Source organism: Festucalex cinctus, chromosome 12 (assembly GCF_051991245.1).
Source record: "Festucalex cinctus isolate MCC-2025b chromosome 12, RoL_Fcin_1.0, whole genome shotgun sequence".
Taxonomy (NCBI): domain Eukaryota; kingdom Metazoa; phylum Chordata; class Actinopteri; order Syngnathiformes; family Syngnathidae; genus Festucalex; species Festucalex cinctus.
In genome coordinates, this window is record NC_135422.1 from 14658941 (window position 1) to 14678793 (window position 19853).

The window sequence follows — 19853 nt, forward strand, 5'->3', positions numbered from 1 at the left end:
GTTTGTTTGTTTTTTTTTTTTTTTTTTTTTTTTTTTTTTTGAATGAACTAGGCAATTTTGCTATCTCGCTTTCGAAACAGTGGCTTGATTACCATTTTAGCACATTTTGACAAACAACCAAGAACAATTTAGAGTATTCAATGACGCGAATGTGAATGTACTTGGATTTTGGTTTATTCAACCTTATGAACAGATATGCTAAGCAGCTAAAAACATGTCAAGAAAAAAACCACGGCCCAAAAAAAAAAAAAAAAAAAAAATGTAGACTCAAAATGGCAACCTGGAAGAAAACAGGTATTCATGTTTGTGGAGAAGCATAAAGGAGCCTCGGCGGCGTAAAGCTAACATGACCAATGTTGATGTCAAATAAACTGGCGTCAATAGTAAAGTGCTTTCTTGTTTGCTTTGTTTTGTTTTGTTTTAGTCCAAGTCCACGTGAAGATCGAGGCGCGGGAGTGCCGTCTTTAAACGTTCCACCGTGGTTTGTTTGTCTTTGACGCCAGGCAGGTCGCTGAGGAACAGGTACTCCAGATTCCTACAAAAAAAAAAAAAAAAATGCACAGCAAATTAAAACTTGCCTTACTACACAATTTAAAAATAAGTGAATTATTTTTTTTTAACAAATTGACTTAAATGAAATAAAATACACTAAAATTATTTTTCCACTAGAACAAATAATTAAATTATTAAAATTATAATTTTTTTTTTTTACTAAAATTGTACTACAAAATGTATTTCATTTAAAAATAAATCTAATATAGATTTAATTAATCTTTTATTTTTACAAAGTAGAAATTATAAAAAATGTAGAACTTTTTTTAATTACAAAATGGAAAATAAAAAATAAATAAATAAATAAAATAAAATAAAAGACCAGCCTGAGTTTGTGCAGAGCGATGACGCCCTTGTCGGTGACATTCCCACACGACACCACCTCCATGATGAAGACGCTCTCCTGCAGGTTCTCCAGTGAGCCGAGCCGCTCCAAGCACGCGTCCTCAATGTAGATGCACTTGCGCAGTTTCACCTCCTCCACGTGCTGCAAACCCTCTGCACATATGCAACACAATGGCGTCAAGGAAGGAGCGGCGGTTTGCTGTTCAGCAGTTTTGGGCCGTCCTTGAATGGCAATTTTTATACGACATATGACATACGATCTGTATATTGTGGATTTTTCCAAACCAAGATGGTCGAAGCCTCGGTACATGATGCATGAGTCGGTGGCGTCGATGGCCTGGATCTTGAAGCGCCCCAGGGGCCCGGTGGGTAGCACGTTGTAGTCCCCGTGCCAATGATCCAAACCCAGGAAGCGCACCTTGGCGCCGCACCTCAGCAACCACTCGGACGCCGCCCGGTCAGGACCAACGGCCTTGATGCGCTCATAGTCTACCCTGGAAACAACAGCCAAGTTTAGTCGGTAAAAGAAAAATATCCTTAGTCTTAGGATGCCTCACAATAATACTAAATATTACAGTAATTTGTTTTATTGTAAATATATATTACTAGAATAAAGAATAGACTGCATAATAAAATCTTATCCAAACTAAATGTGGATATCATCAAACTGAGGGGTTGATTGGCTTTATGGTTAAGATATTGATTTAAAAACAAAAGCATCAAATTTGTAATATGAAAAAGTTTGATTTAATCTATAATTCAAAAATATACTTTTAAAAAAAAAATCTGTAAATGTTGCTAAAAATATTTTTAGGGCTTTAAAATAGTATAATACATGTACAATACTCAAAGTATTACATTTGTATTTTCTTTTTATAATTAAGTATAAAAAAAAAAAACATTGTATACTGTAGTAATAAACCATAAGATAATGATTTAGAAAATAGCATACTGAAAAATACTATCAAAATTTGGGAAATACTGAAAAATTTATTTATGAGACTATAAACATACAGTAAGAAGGAAATTTGATTTGACATTTTCACATGATCATATCAAAATATACACCAATTTAAAAAAAAAAAAAAAAAAAGGCCACGTGCCTTAAATAAATGACCACAATGTCACACATTCATCAGCCACAAAAATCTGAGCCTTTTGGAGACACATTGATCCATATACATGCTTTGAACTACTTCTGTATTTGAATTAAAAGAACAGACACATATTAACCAAAATAAATGATTGATATAAATATAAGTACTTGTTGAAAACAGCATTGAGCCATCCCCAGAAATGTCTCCGGCTAATCTCTCTTTGCTTCAGAGCAGACTGCACCCCCTTCACGAGCAGGTTCATCTGAAATAACCCATTGAATGCATTTTTAAACTTCATATCACATATTCTTTCTGGCTAATTTCCTTAAAAATCCGTCAAATAGTTAATTACTGTACAACTGTTGTGACCTACCTTTTAAAAAGCTTTAGCGGATTTGTTTACATACATGTCAACCGCGGCCATTTTGTTAGGCGTGCGACGTCACTAAAGACGCGCTTTCCCATTGGCTGCTTAGCGGGAGGGGGAAGTCTCGCGGGAGTTAAAACGGGTTTTGGGTTTCATGGGGGAAGTTTGCGGGCATCGATGACCGGAGAAGGGAAGAGGAGGAGGAAAGTGACAAGAGAAGGCGGAACGATCACTGGAAGTACTTTTAGCTTTGTCCTTGTTTCTTTTTTATACAATACTCTGACGAGAAGTTTGTCATGTTTCGGATCGTGGGAACAAAAGCCTCTTTAAAGGCTGCTAGCGCTAAGTTGCTAAATGACACCTGCACAAGACACTTACACAGGTAAGATATAAAAATACTTCATTAATTTACCGGTACTCACGTTTCTCTTCGTGCTTCTTTTGCGTATACATTTACTACATACTTTCCCTTACCTCGTGAGCAACTTCTATTGACTTGTTTACACAGTCAAGGACGTTTTGCAGTAGTTACAAACAAATATCTGATTCTGCAGAGAATAAACTTATCTTTCTGTCTTTTTTTTTTTTCTTTTAATGATTTTGTTTTTATTGTCGTGAAATGCCTTCAAAAGAACGAGCGCATGTGTTTCACATTAGTTGAGTGCGTCTGCAGACTCTTGGGCAGGGCGGTTACGTAATAGCCCACTGACAACAGCACTGTACTGTTTACCCCCGTTATTCGCGGTGGGTAGGGCCCGCGCCGACCCGTGAATTGCGAAAATTCGTATATAATTGACGTTTATTGGGATCAAACTCGTCAATATTCTTCAAGAAAACGCGGATACATTTAAAAACACAAAAATGCATCATAATGGCAAATTAAAAAAACTAATCAGCAGCCGAAGGGGCAGGAACTTGCAAACGAGGGTTAATATACGTTCAAGTTCAAATATGTCCACCGTTTTGCAGTCCTATTCGACACTTCTCCCACCGTGCTACAATATACATTAACAGTCTGGTTGTTAAATCACTTGTTACAACAACAAACAAACTCACTCAGCTTGTGTGAAGCTATGCTCCACTTAATAAGCAGGCGCTGGCAAGGTTTGTAGATTTTTATTTTTTCCTCTCTGAGGTCACAAGATTGGAGCTGTTATTTTAGGCTTTGAACATTTGGTCAGTGATTCTTTTCATTGTGGGACTTCCTGTGCAGGATTCCAAGGCACAGCATTGTGCTGTTACAAGCGCACAACCTGTTTGTTTTCCATGCACAGCACATGCACAATGTCCTCATAATAATTGTCTTTCTCAAATTACGAAATTCAGAGCTTTTCAAAATGCATTACTAGCCTGCCTGACATAGACATGGGTTGATTCTGAGAGGGATTAAAAAAAATAAAAAAATACTGCGGTATCACGGTATTAAAATTACATCTCGAAAATATTTTTTATTTTTATATTTAGGTAAATAAAAACAGCATTTTTTTAAAAATATGTTTACTTATTTAAATTTTGGTTAAATGTCAAAATGGGTCAAACTTGACGCAAGCAGTACGTAAAGCTCTAATGTGCATTTGGTTCCACGATGTTCCCCCGCTGTCCGTTTCAAAGGTCGTGATGGTTGTTGCAGACAACAGCAGGACGTTGAACCAGTTTTGTCAACACGCGGGCCTCCAAATAATATGTAAGGACACGTCCTTAATTGATGTAATTGTGACCGATTAACACGTTTGGCCTTCCAGCACGTGCGACGTGGCTGTGGTGGGCGCCGGCATCGTGGGCCTGGCCACTGCCCGGGAGCTCATCCTGCGACACCCCACCCTCACCTTCACCCTGTTGGAGAAGGAGAAAGAGCTCTGTGAGGGGAAATTACACTCAATTTTAATTCTGTGGAGGGAAAAAAAATGAAATTGTTGTCAAAATTCAAGTAATAAATATTCAATAAATAAAATTGTATTAATTCGTTATGTAATTCATTCTGGTAATGCGCCTAAAATAAAATTATTATATTTAAAAAAAAAAAAGTTGGATTTAATTGGTTTTGGGAGGGAAATTGGTTTATAAATGTGCCAAAGTAAATAAAATATATATAATTTAAATGTGCATTTATGAGATTTTATTCAATTATCAACATTTATTAACAAATAATTTTAATCAGAATTAATCTAGAGAATTTTGTTCAGTTGAATAACTTAAACAGAAATAATAATTTTGGGAGTTAACATTAAATTTCTAAAATACAATTTGTAGTAAATGAAATAGCCATAATTTATATAGCAATATTAATTTATGTTTTTTTAATTTTCAGAATTAAAGACAAATAAGTACATTTGCCATTTATTGAAACATTCAGTTGCCACAATAAAATGGAACTCAATTAAATACATTTAAATTGTAATACATTTATTTAGGGAATTTGATTAAATGGCCAAAATTAAAGAGAAATTATTAAATAAATAATATGCACTACACGACTAAAATGTAAATTAACTAATTTAAGGAAAGGTGTTCAATTGACAAAATTTTTATTAAAAAGGAACCTATTGAACAATTTTATTTGGGATTCATTATTTCATCCACATCAAATTAATATATTGAACAAGAATTATTTTATTCCACAAATTTGAGGTTATTGACAGAATTAAAATGAAAAAAGTCAGTGTGATACCTTTCTCAAATTGCTAAGATAAAAATGACTGCAATAAATTAATAACAAATGAGAAGTAACCCATGTAAAAGTGAACCAATTTATTAAATTCCCTATTAATTTCAATGTATTTATTGAGTCAGGTTCGGCATTTCCCAACCTTTTTTTGTTTGTTTGTCTATTTTGAATGTTTTTTCCCCCCAATCTTTTGATCAATTCATTTGTTTATATATTAACTTTCCTTCTCTGCGTTTGTTTGTCTTCAGCCATGCACCAGAGCGGCCACAACAGCGGCGTGATCCACAGCGGCATCTACTACACGCCGGGCTCGCTCAAGGCTCGCCTGTGCGTGCGCGGAGCGGCGCTGGCCTACGAATACTGCGACAAGAAGCGACTACCCTACAAGAAGTGCGGCAAGGTCCGCTCAACTCGAGTAACCTCTACACGCCACGTACCGCCTAAAAAATACAACTTTGCTCTGGGAGTAACTACCATCGCAGCAAATGACATGACAAAATTGTACATAAGCGCAAAAATGTTAAAGACAACTGAACTGTACTCAGTGATTTTTCTTTTTCATTTTCCCCACTTGTCATTTTGACAATCACTGCTTTCCGCCAACAGGGAAAGCCATTCCGCTACTTTGCCTTCATCAACCAGTCGACTGTGTAAACATTGCATATTTGTGTGTATTGTTGCAGCTTATTGTGGCATTAGAGCAGGAGGAAATCCCTCGCCTCAAAGCGCTGTACGAGCGAGGGCAGAAGAACAACGTGCCGGGACTCGGCATCGTGGACGCCAAAGGAATTCGAGAGCGAGAGCCGTACTGCAGGGTAAGCCTTCGGTTTGGTTAGTTTAGAGCGACGTCGATTTGTCTCAAGTTGATGATTGCTAAAGAGAAGTGTTTGTCTTAAGTTGATGGATTCTGGAGGAAAGCAGCTGAGAGTTGTCTTAAGTTTGTAATTATTTGCGGGAGGTGTTTTTCTGCAAGAGGATTTTTTTTTTTTTTTTAGCGAGAGACTTGTCTTACAGTGATTGCTTGAGGGAGCCATTTATTTGTCTTGCGTTGATGGTTGAGTTGATTATTTGAGGGAGGCATTTTTGTCTTTAGTTGAATGCTTGAGGGAAGCATTTATTTGTCTTATGTTGATAATTAAGGAAGGTGTATGTCTTAAATAGATTGTTTGAGTGAGGTATATTTCTTTCATCGATGGTTGCTCTATAGTGACACATCGTTTGCTTAAAGGAGGTCTAATTTTTTTCCTAAATGTATGATTTAATTGAGAGAGGTGTTTTTTTTGTTTTGTTTTTTTTTTGTTTTTTTTAACTTTACTTAAATTGATGATTGTATAAAAGTGAGATGTTTGTCTACTCTTAAGTACATGATTACTTGAGGAAGGCATTTACTGGTCTTAACTTGATGGTTGCTTATGGGAAGAGTTTTCTTTAGTTGCATGAAATTGTCTTAAGCTGTTGATTATTTGAGGAATCTGTTGATTTGTGTCATGTTGACGATTGCTTGCAGGAGGCATTTTATTTGTCTTAATGGTTGATGAGAGAGGTGCTACCGGGTATTTGCTTAAGGGAGCCTAAATTGATGATTCATTGAGGGAGGCATTGATTTGCCTTGAGTTGAGGGTAGCTTGAGTGAGTCATTTTTAGGGGAGGTGTTTGTCTTCAATTGATTGTTTGATAGTTGCTTAAAGAAAGCATTATTTGATTATTTTTTATTTTATTTTTTTTTCCCAAATTTTATGATTTCATTTAGGGAGGTCTTTATATGTGCACAATTTCACAATTGCCCGAGGGAGGTGTTTATTTTCAGTTGGTAATAGCTTGAGATTTTTTGAGGATAAGCATTTGTCTTCAGTTGATTATTTGAGGGAGGCATTTAGTTGTTTGAAGTTGATAGTTGCTTAAAGAGAGCATTATTTGATTAAGAGAGGTGTTTATTTTTTCCAAATGTTGTGATTTCTTTTAGGGAGGTCTTTATTTGTGCACAATTTCACAATTGCCTGAGGGAGGTGTTTATTTTAAGTTGGTCATAGCTTGAGATTTTTCGAGGACAGGCGTTTGTCTTCAGTTGATTATTTGAGGGAGGCATTTATTTATTGTAAGTTGATGCTCGTTGCTTAAAGAGAGCATTATTTGATTAAGAGGGGTGTTTATTTTTTCCAAATGTTATTATTTGTTTTAGGGAGGTCTTTATATATGCACAAAATTTCACAATTGCCTGAGGGAGGTGTTTAAATAATTCAAGCTATTAACAACTTAAAATAGAGGACAGGTGTTTGTCTTGAGTTGATCATTTGAGGGAGGCGTTTAATTGACTTGCCAATGAAGTGCTTATCCTTGCCAGGGCGTCATGGCGCTAGACTCCCCAAACACGGGCATTGTGGACTGGCGGCAGGTAGCGCTGCAGTACGGCAAAGATTTTGAGGAGGCCGGCGGCAAGGTGGTCACGCAGTACGAAGTCACTGACATCTCCATGGCCACCGAGAGCCCAGCAGGGGGCGCTGAAGGTAAGACGGCAAAGAAATGTTTATACGCTCTTGCTCATGATGTCATCATCATGTTTTCAGGACTCAAATATCCAATCGCCATCAACGACAAGAAGGTGAGAGGCCTGTCACCTCAAATGTGATCAAAGTGAGCATCGTTATATTTCATAATATTTTCCCGTATGCGCTCCCTCAGGGCACCGAGCTGCGCTGCCGCTACGTGCTGACATGCGGGGGGCTCTACTCGGACCGCCTGTCGCAGATTTCCGGGTGCAGCCGGGAGCCTCGCATCGTCCCCTTCCGAGGAGACTATCTGGTCCTCAAGCCGGAAAAGCACTACCTGGTCAAAGGCAATATTTATCCCGTAAGCCACCACGTTCAACCCCCACACCCACCGCCCCCATGTTACGTAACAACTTGTTTTATGGACACATGTTATTCATCATCGGTCAGAGGGAGCACAATTGCAAACTTTTCCTGCCTCAGGAAAAAAAAAAAAAAAAAAAAAAAAGAGCAGATACTTTCTCTATATCTGGCAGGAAGAATTTTGGGAATTGTTTTATCAGCCTGTATGTTTAAGATTTCCAAGCAGGACATCTGCAAGTCATTTAGGATGGGAACAAAAAAAAAAATGGAGAAGAAACATTTAAGGCAGAAGATATTTAACCATTACATTGCAAACAGCAACAGGGATAAATACAAATGAATCACTGTTGGAATTTTACAGTTTCCCTGACAAAAATATTTCATTACAAAAAGTATTGAAAGTCTATCTGATGCACTGTATAGGGGTGGGAACCTCTGGGTACCTCACGATACGATACGATATGCAATACAAGGCTCACGATAACGGGATTATGTCACAATATGACAATACTGTGATTATCGAAATATTGGTCAGCTAATAAATCCGCGATAATCCACGATAAAACTACTCAAGACACAAACTGATGTTTTTCCAATGCGAAAATAGTTTCTTTTTTCTTTGTTGAAACATAAAATACGTTTTAAAACTTTAAAATTGAAGATATAATAGACATGTATCATAGAAACGTGCAAAACTGAGTCAGTTGCTGGACAGATAAACACAAGTAAAAGTAAGCTCATGAGTCTTCTTTGCCTGAAGACGTCCGTCCAATTCCCTGCCACTCTTATGAGGCGCTCCCCCTAGTGGCCCGCCAAGTAATTGCTCAATAAGTAATGAACAATGGAGCTGTTATAGTGGCTGTATATTAACTACAAATATCACGATACTTGCGTAGGCATATCAATAATCTATCAGGAGACAAAGTATCACGATTTATCGCGATACCGATATATCGTCACACTCCCTAGCACTGTCTAGATAAAACATTTCAACAGCTGTATATCCCATCGTCGCTCGTGTGTGCGTGTTTCTCAGGTGCCCGACCCTCGCTTCCCCTTCCTGGGCGTCCACTTCACACCGCGCATGGACGGCAGCATCTGGCTGGGACCCAACGCCGTGCTGGCCTTCAAGAGGGAAGGATACAAAATCTATGACTTCAACGTGAGGGACCTGGCTGACGCGCTCTCCTTCAGGTCAGTCCACTTTGATCCAGTACAAGAACTGTCGAAAAAGATTAAATTTAAGGCAACGAAATACAGGTTGCATAACATTAACCAGAGGAGCTTAGGAGTCATTAAAGAGTATAAACAGTACAGTATGTATGGTATGTAAGGTGTTTAAATATGTCAACATGAGTGTCTATTTCTACAAGTAAGTTCAACGGCTATGAACAGACTGCTATGGTTGAAATAATGCTACACACTAACTATAATTGTGTACAGAGTACTATGTAATGAACACTAACAATATAAATGCACTTATGTGAGGAGAGAAAAAAAGATGTTTAAAATGTGTTTTTGAATACATTTACATATTGTTTAAAGTGTATAGGAGGGGATAAACTTAAAAAAAAACAGACTGCCTACCGCATGTGGATCTACAACGCACGGCACAGTTCTTGTATTGTGCTCATCAGATTGCGAGTGCATATTATTATTAGGGGCGTATATCTGTTCAAAATATACAATATAATACAGTATTGTGTATATACAATATAATATATACAATATGAAATATTTATTAATATATATATATATATATATATATATATATATATATATATATATATATATATATATATATATATATATTTCTAAGGTTTCATACTCTTGTTAACATAAAAGTGGGGAAAAAAAACATTAAACTAACAGAAATAAGGATGCATCTTGTAGTCATTGATACAGTAATTTCAAAATAGTTAATAAAATTTAGTTAAAATTAAAAAGATATACTGTACTGTAAAAAATGAGTGTGATGTTGTTTTGTGTTGAGGCATTTTTCTGCCACTAGATGGCATAATTGCATTGGGAAGATGGTGACACCGCAGTCTAATCTTTAACATGAAGTAACTTGAAAGTCTGCACATTTTTAAAATGGTAAACTCCAACTTGATCCCAGTCTCTACAAATATATGCATTATTATTACATTTATTACTACTAAATTTTGCCGTGGACTTGTCTGCTGCATTGCAACTGACCCCAGTACCGGCTTTCCAAGTAAGGGGCGGTCATTAATTGCGCATTAAAAAAAATTAGTGGCATTAAAGAAACGTCAAATTAACGTACTAATTTTGACACCCCTAATTATTATAAACATTCCATTTTCTCACTGTTAATAATGATATATATGTGTACTTTTCTATGTCAGAGGCCTTCAGAAGCTGGTGCTGAAGAACATCTCATACGGCATCGGCGAGATGTACCGAGGCATCTTCATCGGGGCGCAGGTCAAGCTCCTGCAAAAGTATATTCCCGAACTCTCTCGCAGTGATGTGCTCAGGTACATTTTGACGTTTAATTTTGTGCTCAGTATTGCACACTACGGGGAATGTGATTGTGCACATGGTGCAAAGAGAGAATAGAAAGCAAGTGAATGCAAAGTGACAGTCGTAGAGAGTAGAAAGCAGGAGAAGATGGGAAACAAGAGAATGAAAGAGATGAGAACGTAGAAAAGACCGAACGTGAACGTATGCGTTTATCTGCAGGGGTCCGGCCGGCGTGCGAGCGCAGGCGCTGGACCGCGACGGCAACCTGGTGGACGACTTTGTGTTCGACGGCGGCGTGGGCGACCTGGGCAGCCGCGTGCTGCACGTGCGCAACGCTCCCTCGCCCGCCGCCACCTCCTCGCTCGCCATCGCCGAGATGGTCGCCGACGAGGTGGAGAGCCGCTTTGCGCTCTAATCCGCGCCGGCGTTTTCATGACGCCCCTTCTTTGGGAATGGAAGGAGCGGGAAGATCAGGGCGACCATTTTAGGTGTGACCATTTTTCTAACAAATCCACTGCGGTTATCTATACGAGAGGTGGCGTTGAACCCTGGCCTTGCCGCCGGACAATCATAGGGCACAAAGAGACAAACAAAAAAATGACTGTTGAAACATTCAGACTGCTATTCGCACCCGTGGACGGTGTTGAAGCCAACATACGGGTTTTGGGGGAAACATACAAACTCTAGTTGGGCAACACAAACAGAACTGTGAAGCAGTGGTACTATTAGGGAAGAACCATTTTGAAAGCTAATCAAATTGCCATTTTTTTCCCCTCAGTATTGCAATTTAATATGCAAATCTTTTTTTGCAAGGTCCTCTTTCCACGTATTATTTTTTATTTTTTTAACACAGGCAATAAGTCCATCTGCTGGTGACCAAAAAGTAGATTAGACTTTCGAACAGGTGTGGCATTTGTAAGCTGAGCCGTTTGGCACTGTTGACAGCAAGTGCAAAAATGGCCGCTGTTTGGACTAGTGGGGGCAAACTTATTATTATTATTATTATTATTATTATTATTATGCAGAAGATTTTTTTTTTTACTTAGAGCTGTTTCATTATTAAGAAAATATTACGATAACATTCACTCCCAACCATTTTCACTGAAGCAACCCCCTTCGCTCCGGGCAGTTTTACTGGATTTTATCTGATTTTGCAAAGTCCACAGAATATTATGTTCTATTGCCATAAAACATGGAACCTACCAAAAGAAAGATTAGAGTCTCTTCTTTCATCAGGGGAAAAAAAAAAGAAGTATTTTTGTATGTTTCCGTTTTGCAGCAATTAGCATTAGAATATAGCTAAGTGTCATCATTATTCATATTCCTGGTGAAAACAATGGCAAAAAGAGCTTGTTGCAACATGGCCCTGGCTGATGTCTTAGACTGGGCTGCTCCCTGCTGGCCGTTTTTGTAATGACTACCATTGCTTTAAGCAACCGCTTCATATCTGAAGGTGTATCAAAGCCTTCTGTATGGTCTATTATAAAAACAAAAAACGTTTTTGGAAGTGAAGGACAAACTATTTAAAAACGTATTAAATACGTTTTAGGGTTGGAATGAGTTAATCATGATTATTTTTGTGATAATTGAAATCACAATTAGGACAATCATTTATTTTTTTTGGTACAACAAGAAAATGTTTGAATGTAAAAAATATTAAGACAAAATTATTTTTAAACATAATTATGTATGTTACTTTTGGACAAAACAATTTATTAAATTAGTTATATTAAAAACATTAAAAGATGCAGCTGTATAAATTTAAACAACTCAAAAATAGTAATATTCGTTTTTTTTTACGATTATGCTAATTTTTTTAATTGTGGACTAATAATTGAAATTGTAATTGAATTTCATTTAATTGCACAGTCCTAGTTTGACTTGACTGTAAGTGTGGCTTAAACATATAATATAAAATAAAATAATATAATATAAATACCTGACAACCAACCAAAACCAGCTTCTTCTTTTTTTCCCAAATTACAGCTTTTACGATTTAATTAAAAATTTTCTACTTATTTGCAACGTCAGTTTGAATTTGTTGAATTGTTCAGCCCCGTGTGCTAAGCACTATTTCATTTCGTTACATCGCCACTGTAGAAATGTGAGTGCCATAAAACCAAAGATCCCCACTACAATATTGCCAAAACAATGAAGGAGTTGCCAAAATTGGAAGGTCTTGCCAAATTGATCTCCAGACTGCAACGCTACAGAGAATGCACTTTTCCTGCTTAAGAGGACACTCGCAAGGAACCCCCTCAAAACAATCAATTTCATTTTCTGTATCACTTTTAGTCAGTCGGGTCACGGGTGAGCCGGAATCGTTCCCGACCGAATTTGGGCTGCTCACTAGCCAATCACAGGGAATATTAGACAAACAAGCATTCCCATTCACACCAATGGACAATTTTGAGTCTTTCATAAAGCTAATGTGCATTTTTGGAGAGGATGTGGGAGTACTTGGAGAACAGCCACTCAACTTTGTGTCGTCATTTCAAAGAAGGATGAAATCATCTTGAAACTAAAATGAAGTCAAACTTCAAAAACGCGCACACACCATACAGAATGTGATTTGATTTTGAATGATATATGTAGTGTATATATATGCAGTATGTCATCATTGTACAATTATGCTTCTTTTTTTTTCTTCCTTTTCTTCATAATAACTTCTTGCCAAGTGTCGCGCAACTGCAGCGTGACAAATGTGCCACTCAGGATGTTGTTGCCATATTTATATCTCAGTTAATCACATATTGTGGCTTTTAGCACAAATCTGTTTTTGGCAAATGAATGTTACTGTTTTTATACAATAAAGACAAAGCATTTTTAAAAGGCATACGTTATACCTGTGATTCATTGTTTTGTTGTTTTAGTATTAATGTTAGTGTACTTGCATAACTCTAAGAAGCAGGCGATCTTCCTTTGCTGTCCAGTATTTGTATTATTTAAAGTATGAACATATTGTCATTTTGGGAGTAGCACCTTGTTCGTCCACAAGGGGGTGTATGAGCACTTATATGCTAAATGACTACAGTACTAAACAAAGCTGCATTTGCACGTACGTAATAGACTATTCCAGTAAATATACATGTTTAATTTATGTATATTCTCAATTATATAGGGTTTTACAATTACCTGTATGTATTTACAAATGTGTATATAAATATGTAAATATGTATGCTTATGCATATATATGTATGTACATATATATATTGAAATATGACGCATAAGACATTTTTAAAAACATTTTAATTAGAAGAGTCAGTTTTAAGTAATATATTGTGAATTCTAAAATGTAGGAAGTACGTTCTTAAACTACAACTAAATATAAAAGAAACAGTACATGCATGTAAGGTTTATGTTAAACTTTTTTTTTAAATTATTTGCTCAATTTTGTAATGTATAGCATTGTCAATTTTAATTGAAATATATGTGATTTTTCTTTTAATCTTCTGGCATTTAAACTTTCCTTCTGTATAATAATACCACGTCTTGAACGTTAAATGTAATTCAAATTTTCAAGGCATTATAAAAGTAAAATTATTAATAAAATTTACTGGGGAAGGAATGAAAACATTTTTTAACAATATATAGTCAAGAAAAAAAAACTCTTGCGTAATTAATGCATTAAGTGAAAGTTATTTAATGAACCATGTTGTGATAATCACATATTATGTTTCGTTTTGTTTTTGTGGAAGAGGTGTCACTCACGTCAGCCTTGTTTTTATTTTGCCTAATTAATATGAAAGACGCCGGCAGGCGGCCCGACAGCGCGAGCGAGCGGAGTTTTACCCCGAAGGAACATCTGAACTTCCAAAGCGAGCCAAAAACCATCCCGGCTGGCTGCGCCGCCTCCTCCTGCGCCTCTCCGCTCACACAAGACGTTCCCCCCGGCGAGACTTGACCGTGTCGCCGCCGCCGAGTCACCGAACTTCTCCGCGTTTGGACTACCGCCATACTACTTTCTTTCTTTCTTTTTTAAGGGGGGGATTTTCAACGCTTCCAAGCGGGAGAAGATGTCCGCGTGTGACGGCGGAGAAAGTGTGCCTTGTTCGTCGGAGGCCAGCGGCGGCTTTGCTCCGCCTAGCTAGCTAGCTTGCTTGCTAGCGTTACAGGTGTCTTCTAAAGCGGTTAAAAAACGACCGCATTTCCATATTTATTTATTTTTGCTCGATATCTGGCTTCTTCGCCCCCAATGACGCCACTTTATTCAACTTAACGTGCCTGTAATAGTTTTTAATCGACGAGGGTGTCGTTTAGCCACCTTGTTGTTAGCCGTTAGCTTCCGAGTTAGCCGCCGTGCAGTGTTTACACCGAACGGTGGGCTAAACACCCCCCGAACCCCCCACCCCCTCCCTCGTTAGCAGCCAAAGCTAACGAGTGGACCCCGGGGCTGCATGTGCTTAATATACCGAATGTAGCTCGCTTTTCACCGCCTTAACAAAAAAAAGACGTCCCCGCCGCCGGGCTAGCCCAGCCTGGTTCTCGTATACTGTAACTGTAGAAGCCAGCCGGCCGCGTCGGACGTACGGACGGACTCTTTAGCCTGTGCCTGCCGCCCTGGACTGACCCACCCACCCACAAAAGGGGGCTAACTATCCGCCGGGGCCGATGCTGACAGTTCGGGCCGGAGCACGGCAACGCCAGGAGCCGCCACCATCACCACCAACACCGCAGCAGCGATGCAGCCCCAGCAGATCTACGACTTTTCCAGTGACGAGAACAGTCACAAGTGGAGAGGCCTCTTCGTGCAAGCCTTACGCAAGGTAAAGAACAACAACTGCAAGAGGGTCATCTCGCATCCATTCTATGCTGTCAAACTTTTGCCAACCAAAACAAACACTTGCGTTCACTTTTTTTTTTGGGGGGGGGGGTTCTGTGCCAATTGGAATATTTATGCAGTCTCTTTTTTTATATTTAACAAATTTATTCTCCAAAATGTGGTAATTGTGATCATGTAGATGTGTCAGCGCATCACCGAATTTCACAAAAAGTAGGTTTGGCATTCTCAAAGCTCACCTATTTTTTTATTTTTTATTTTTTTTTATTTTATTTTTTTTAAGTTTTTTTTTTTTTTTTTGTCTGCAATGAAGAAGAAAATTTCCCTTCATAAAGATAAGATATAGCCAGTGTAAAAAAAAATTATTCAGTGCTTTCCCCCTCAGTTTTGAAAATTTGTTTGGCTCATTTACATGTGAATCACCTTTCGGGATAAATAGCCTACAATAGGGCTGGGAACCTTTGACTATCTCACGATTCGATTCAATTACGATTTTTGGGCCTGCGATTTGATTCAGAATCGATTTTCGATTCTCGATTCAAACGATTTTCGATTCAAAATTATTTGATTGACAAATGATTTCTGCTTCAATTTACAGATATGCACAACATTGTCATGATCTATTCCAGTCTGCTTTGCAAGACAAAATGACAAATAGAGACATTAACTCATTCACTGCCAGTCATTATAGAAAATTTTTACATTTCCAATACTCACGTGATATTACATTCAATAATTATATATAAACCGAATCTACCAAATAACAGAATAGACTCCCTACTTTTTGTCCCGTCCCGTTCTTTTATAATTGACAGCAGAAAAATGTAGGTTTGCCAAAATACAGCCATTTCTCCCATGGACTCTGAAACTGTGTTTATTTCCTATAAAATGGGGCAATGATGTCATCTACCGGTGGTTGGGCATCAGTAAAGTTGTTTCCAAGTTTGATATTTACAGTGGAGCATGCTCAGATTCGCCCCCATTTAGCACCGCTCTAAAAAATACAATTGACAAGTATACTTGTCAAAGGCAGTGAATGAGTTTTTTTTTTTTTTTTTTTTTTTTTTTTTTAAACATTTATTAATTTTGTATTGTAAGTGCCTTTTTCCACAAAAACAGCACGTGGGCTACAACTGCCTTTCCCCTTCTTCATTTCTAATTTAAATACAATCGATTTTTGGATATTAATATCGATTCGATTAATAAATGAGAATCTTGAGTCTTTTATGAATCGATTTTTTGGCACACCCCCTAGCCTACATATATTATTTTGGGGGTGCTGCTGATATTGTCTCCTAAATGCAGTTCTCTTTTTCTTCTGTCTCATAATTTGCTCTCCCAAAAACGTTTTTTTTTTCCTCTAGCTTCCAATGTCAGGCTTATGTGATACTAAAAGAAGGAGACAAAGATAAATTATTTTCCATCTTTTAATGTGACCTATAACATGCAAAACTCAATTGAAAACAAATCTTTTAAGGTGGAAGGAATACATAATAATAACCAGTTTGCAACTACTTTGCACACCCGCCAAGTAAAAAGATGGGAGATTGTTGTCACTAGCAGCTAAGACTTGCCAAAAATTTCTTGACCAATTTTTCTTCTCGCCTCATCAATTTGGGGGGTTCTTGGTTCTTGGTCATGTCAATGTTGTGCCCTATTTTGTCCACTTGCAAGTCCTTGGAAATTCTTTTTTTACCCGGTCATTTTCTGAAATAAAAAGATGCAACTTGGCATCGACCAATTCAATTACCAGTTTGACGTTTTATCATGGTTTTAAGAAGCCAAGGTTTTAATAACCGCTAAATGCTAATATTTACTGTCACCAGTAACCATTTTTTTTTTCTCTTTTCTTTTTATTCTTGGGACCGCAGGGCAGAATATGATTGCCCGCTTTGCTTGTAATGTTGACCAAACAAGCTGCCTTTTTTAATTAAATGCTCACAGTTATTAATAAAGTAATCTATCTACCTTAGTTACTTTTAAAACTAGATAATCAGTAATGTTAAAAATAATAGTTACTTTTCAAGATAACTCATTGAGTTAGTTGTACAGATTATAGATCACATTAATGGTGTAAAATGATTTCTCTAAAGTTGGCTTCATGTTGATATCACAAAAGTCGAACGTTTGAACCGAGTTGAGGCGTTTGCTTTCGGCCGCGTACATCTCACTGCCCATTGAGAAAGCCCAACATGGTTCCCACGGGTCTTCTGTGAATGAAACTTCAAGAAGGGGAAGTCATTTGAATTGAAATGTGCTTGCTCAGCAGGATTACGGGTTCCTTTTTGACCATCATCATTATCATCATCAGCAGCAGCAGCAGCATTCTAAGTATCGTCATCTCTCTCGTGATGCCTTTCCATTTTGTCAGCATCAATTTACCATCTTGCATCTGTGTTTTTAAGTAAGGTGCCTGTTGGGGTATTACAGCGCAAAAGTAAATGTTGAAGCCAAATTATGACTAATTATAATAATGAACAATCCAAAAGTATTAATAACCCTGATTGAGCTCAGTTTAGTTTCAGTTTCTCTCCGCTATGAACTGCAGATTCTTGGCATTGGCGCTCCTGGTTCTAAATTTCCTCTCCATCCTTTCGAAACAAAAAGTTGCCGTATGGCACAAGTAAGTAAGGAGGGGCAAACGTGGTGCATGGTAGCATCGTAGCGACACATCCAAAGCTGCTGCCACGCACCGTCCGAGACAGACGAAGCGAAAGTGAGAGCAGGCGATGTGGCTGTCGCTCGCTTTGTCTCAACATGTTACGCAAGCGCTGCGGGGAAAGTCTGTCACACACACACACACACACACACACAGAGAGAGAGAAAGAGAGAGAGAGAGACTTCTGCTCTTGACCCTGCTGCACCCTCTGTTTTGTTGTTGTTGTTTGTTTACAGGCTCTTACCCCGGGTTTACACCGGTTGCGTGTGCGGTGCAGCTGCGGTGCGGTGCGTCTTGACTGCGTGCTCCGGACGCGTCAATTTTTTGGCCAATCCACACCGGCTCCGCACAGCTGCGGTCCGGCAGCTCCGTCGGCGACCACTTCCCGCCGTGTCTCGCGTGACCGCGCGCGATCATGTGGCATTAAAAACAACAACAAACACACAGAAAGTCTGTGCTCAACAGAGAAGCAGAAAGAGAGGTGGACTTTTATCATTTTGTGGCTTTCTACCTCCAATATAAACCTCTCCTCGTCCATGTTCGCTGGTGTCTAAACCGTGAATGAGCACCTCGCACGTTAACTCCAGGCCTGTCTACGCCCACATCACGTTTTGCTAGCATGCTTGTGAAATAGGAGCTGGCGAGTGTTTTATCTTGAAAGGTAACAGGATATTTATTTTGAAACTGCGTCGGTCTTCCTGTCCCGCTCGATGTGTTTTGTGCTAGCTTGCCATTTGCCGGAGGCCTACCGCTGCGGCGTCCGGCAAAAATAGAAAATAGGTCTATCCTTGCGTCTCAGCTGTCAACACGCAACGCACCCGCAAGCGGTGTAAACTGCACCATTCGAATGAATGGAATCTAATTGCTTGCGTCGCCGGAACGCACCGCAACCGCACCGCAACCGCATCCGGTGTAAACCCGGGGTTAGTTTGGCCACATCCACTCAGTTTTTTTTTTTTTTTTTTTTTTTTTTTTTTTTTTTTTTTTTAACCTGATTTTTAGGTCAAAAGTAGCCATTGTCACCTACGAATGATGGAACAAATGTTTACATTTATGCATGTAGTGAATCTATTTGAGTTAAATAAAAAAAAAAATATATATATATATATATATATATATGTATGTGTATATATATATATATATATATATATATATATATATATATATATATATAGTAGTTAAAATATATAGAAGTAGAGTGTCCCCCCGTTTATCGCGGATTCATCTTTCGCTGCCTCTCTGTTTTCCGAAGTTTTTACAGCGTGTTATTTTTTTTAACATGTTTTTATTTTTTTATTTTTTTTTTTTCCGGTCTTTGCATGGCCGTATCTCTCGAACCCCACGTCCGACCGGGGACATGCGGTCATCCGCGGATTCGTCTTGACACGACCTTTACAACGGTGTCTGTCCCGTTGCAGCACGCATTGCATTCCGGAGATAGAAAATATATACTGTGCTGTATAACAAGTAAATTAAAAACACGTATGCTTTTAATGAAAAAAAAAGTAAATTAAAAAAAACAAAACAAATGAATGAAAAAGCATTCATAATAAACTAAAAATCATACCAAAACAAAAAAAATATATATATATCACTGTGCTGTATACTGTAATAAATTAAATAAAAAACATACTTTAAATGGAAAAAATTAATGTAAATGGAAAAAAGAACATATATGATGAATTAAAACATTTATAATAAAGTAAAAATCATATATATATATATATATATATATATAAATATAAATTGTTTTTTTGTTTTTTATAAATTAACGCGGATTTCCATTATCGCGGGTAGCTTTTGGAACGTAACATTCGCGATACACAAGGGAACACTGTAAATAAAGAAATCATTTAATATGATGATTGTACAAATTTGTGTCTAGCCTTTGACCAATGACAGCAACAGAGATGTCAGCCACCGGCTGATGACCGCGTTTGTCTTGACGTCAGCGCACCCTTGTTGCTTGCTTGCGTGCCGTCCCGACTATTCTGGGTGTCGGCCGCCATGTAAAGAGGGTTCATTTAGTTTCGGACACGTCGCCGTTAATGA

At 38.0% G+C, this 19853-nt stretch overlaps 3 protein-coding genes across 10 annotated transcripts in view; 2 read left to right on the forward strand and 1 right to left on the reverse strand.

The window, feature by feature from the left end:
• The first annotated feature begins 14 nt into the window (after positions 1 to 14).
• Positions 15 to 13198, forward strand: l2hgdh (L-2-hydroxyglutarate dehydrogenase). 6 transcript variants are annotated; one of them, XM_077539033.1, is made up of 11 exons: positions 2574 to 2743; positions 3973 to 4045; positions 4104 to 4219; positions 5275 to 5426; positions 5710 to 5841; positions 7368 to 7530; positions 7591 to 7625; positions 7706 to 7873; positions 8912 to 9069; positions 10245 to 10376; positions 10582 to 13198. In XM_077539033.1, the coding sequence occupies exons 1-11, from the start codon at positions 2716 to 2718 to the stop codon at positions 10775 to 10777; spliced, it is 1353 nt and encodes a 450-aa protein (XP_077395159.1). In that variant the 5' UTR covers positions 2574 to 2715; the 3' UTR covers positions 10778 to 13198. The 6 variants fall into 6 exon arrangements, with proteins under 6 accessions (XP_077395162.1, XP_077395161.1, XP_077395160.1 ...); XM_077539036.1 differs by lacking the exon at positions 2574 to 2743 and adding an exon at positions 15 to 522 and having other exon boundaries at positions 7368 to 7625; XM_077539034.1 differs by lacking the exon at positions 3973 to 4045 and having other exon boundaries at positions 2525 to 2743.
• On the reverse strand, positions 157 to 2440 carry dmac2l (distal membrane arm assembly component 2 like). Its single transcript, XM_077539037.1, has 5 exons — positions 2368 to 2440; positions 2162 to 2256; positions 1183 to 1391; positions 879 to 1050; positions 157 to 535 (listed from the first exon to the last, which is right to left on the reverse strand). The coding sequence occupies exons 2-5, from the start codon at positions 2254 to 2256 to the stop codon at positions 421 to 423; spliced, it is 591 nt and encodes a 196-aa protein (XP_077395163.1). The 5' UTR covers positions 2368 to 2440; the 3' UTR covers positions 157 to 420.
• An 875-nt stretch (positions 13199 to 14073) lies between the features above and the next one.
• Positions 14074 to 19853, forward strand: part of sos2 (son of sevenless homolog 2 (Drosophila)) — a 29752-nt gene continuing 23972 nt past the window's right edge. For 2 of the 3 annotated variants that reach the window (XM_077538559.1, XM_077538560.1), the window contains exon 1: positions 14074 to 15128. In XM_077538559.1, the coding sequence (XP_077394685.1) occupies positions 15045 to 15128 (84 nt within the window). In that variant the 5' untranslated portion in view covers positions 14074 to 15044. Of the gene's footprint in view, positions 15129 to 18063; positions 18283 to 19853 lie in introns of those variants that run through there. The other variant, XM_077538561.1, reaches the window with a different exon arrangement.

Excerpts from the sequence above, each read along its gene's own strand:
- l2hgdh (XM_077539031.1), top strand. The coding sequence starts at position 2,716 with ATGACACCTGCACAAGACACTTACACAG. Across the intron at positions 5,842-7,367 it reads AGCGAGAGCCGTACTGCAGG|GGCGTCATGGCGCTAGACTC; the intron begins GTAAGCCTTCGG and ends TATCCTTGCCAG. Across the intron at positions 7,626-7,705 it reads TCGCCATCAACGACAAGAAG|GGCACCGAGCTGCGCTGCCG; the intron begins GTGAGAGGCCTG and ends GCGCTCCCTCAG.
- dmac2l (XM_077539037.1), bottom strand. The coding sequence starts at position 2,256 with ATGAACCTGCTCGTGAAGGGGGTGCAGTCTGCTCTGAAGCAAAGAGAG. Across the intron at positions 1,392-2,161 it reads CTCAATGCTGTTTTCAACAA|GGTAGACTATGAGCGCATCA; the intron begins GTACTTATATTT and ends TGTTGTTTCCAG. Across the intron at positions 536-878 it reads ATCGCTCTGCACAAACTCAG|GAATCTGGAGTACCTGTTCC; the intron begins GCTGGTCTTTTA and ends TTTTTTTTGTAG.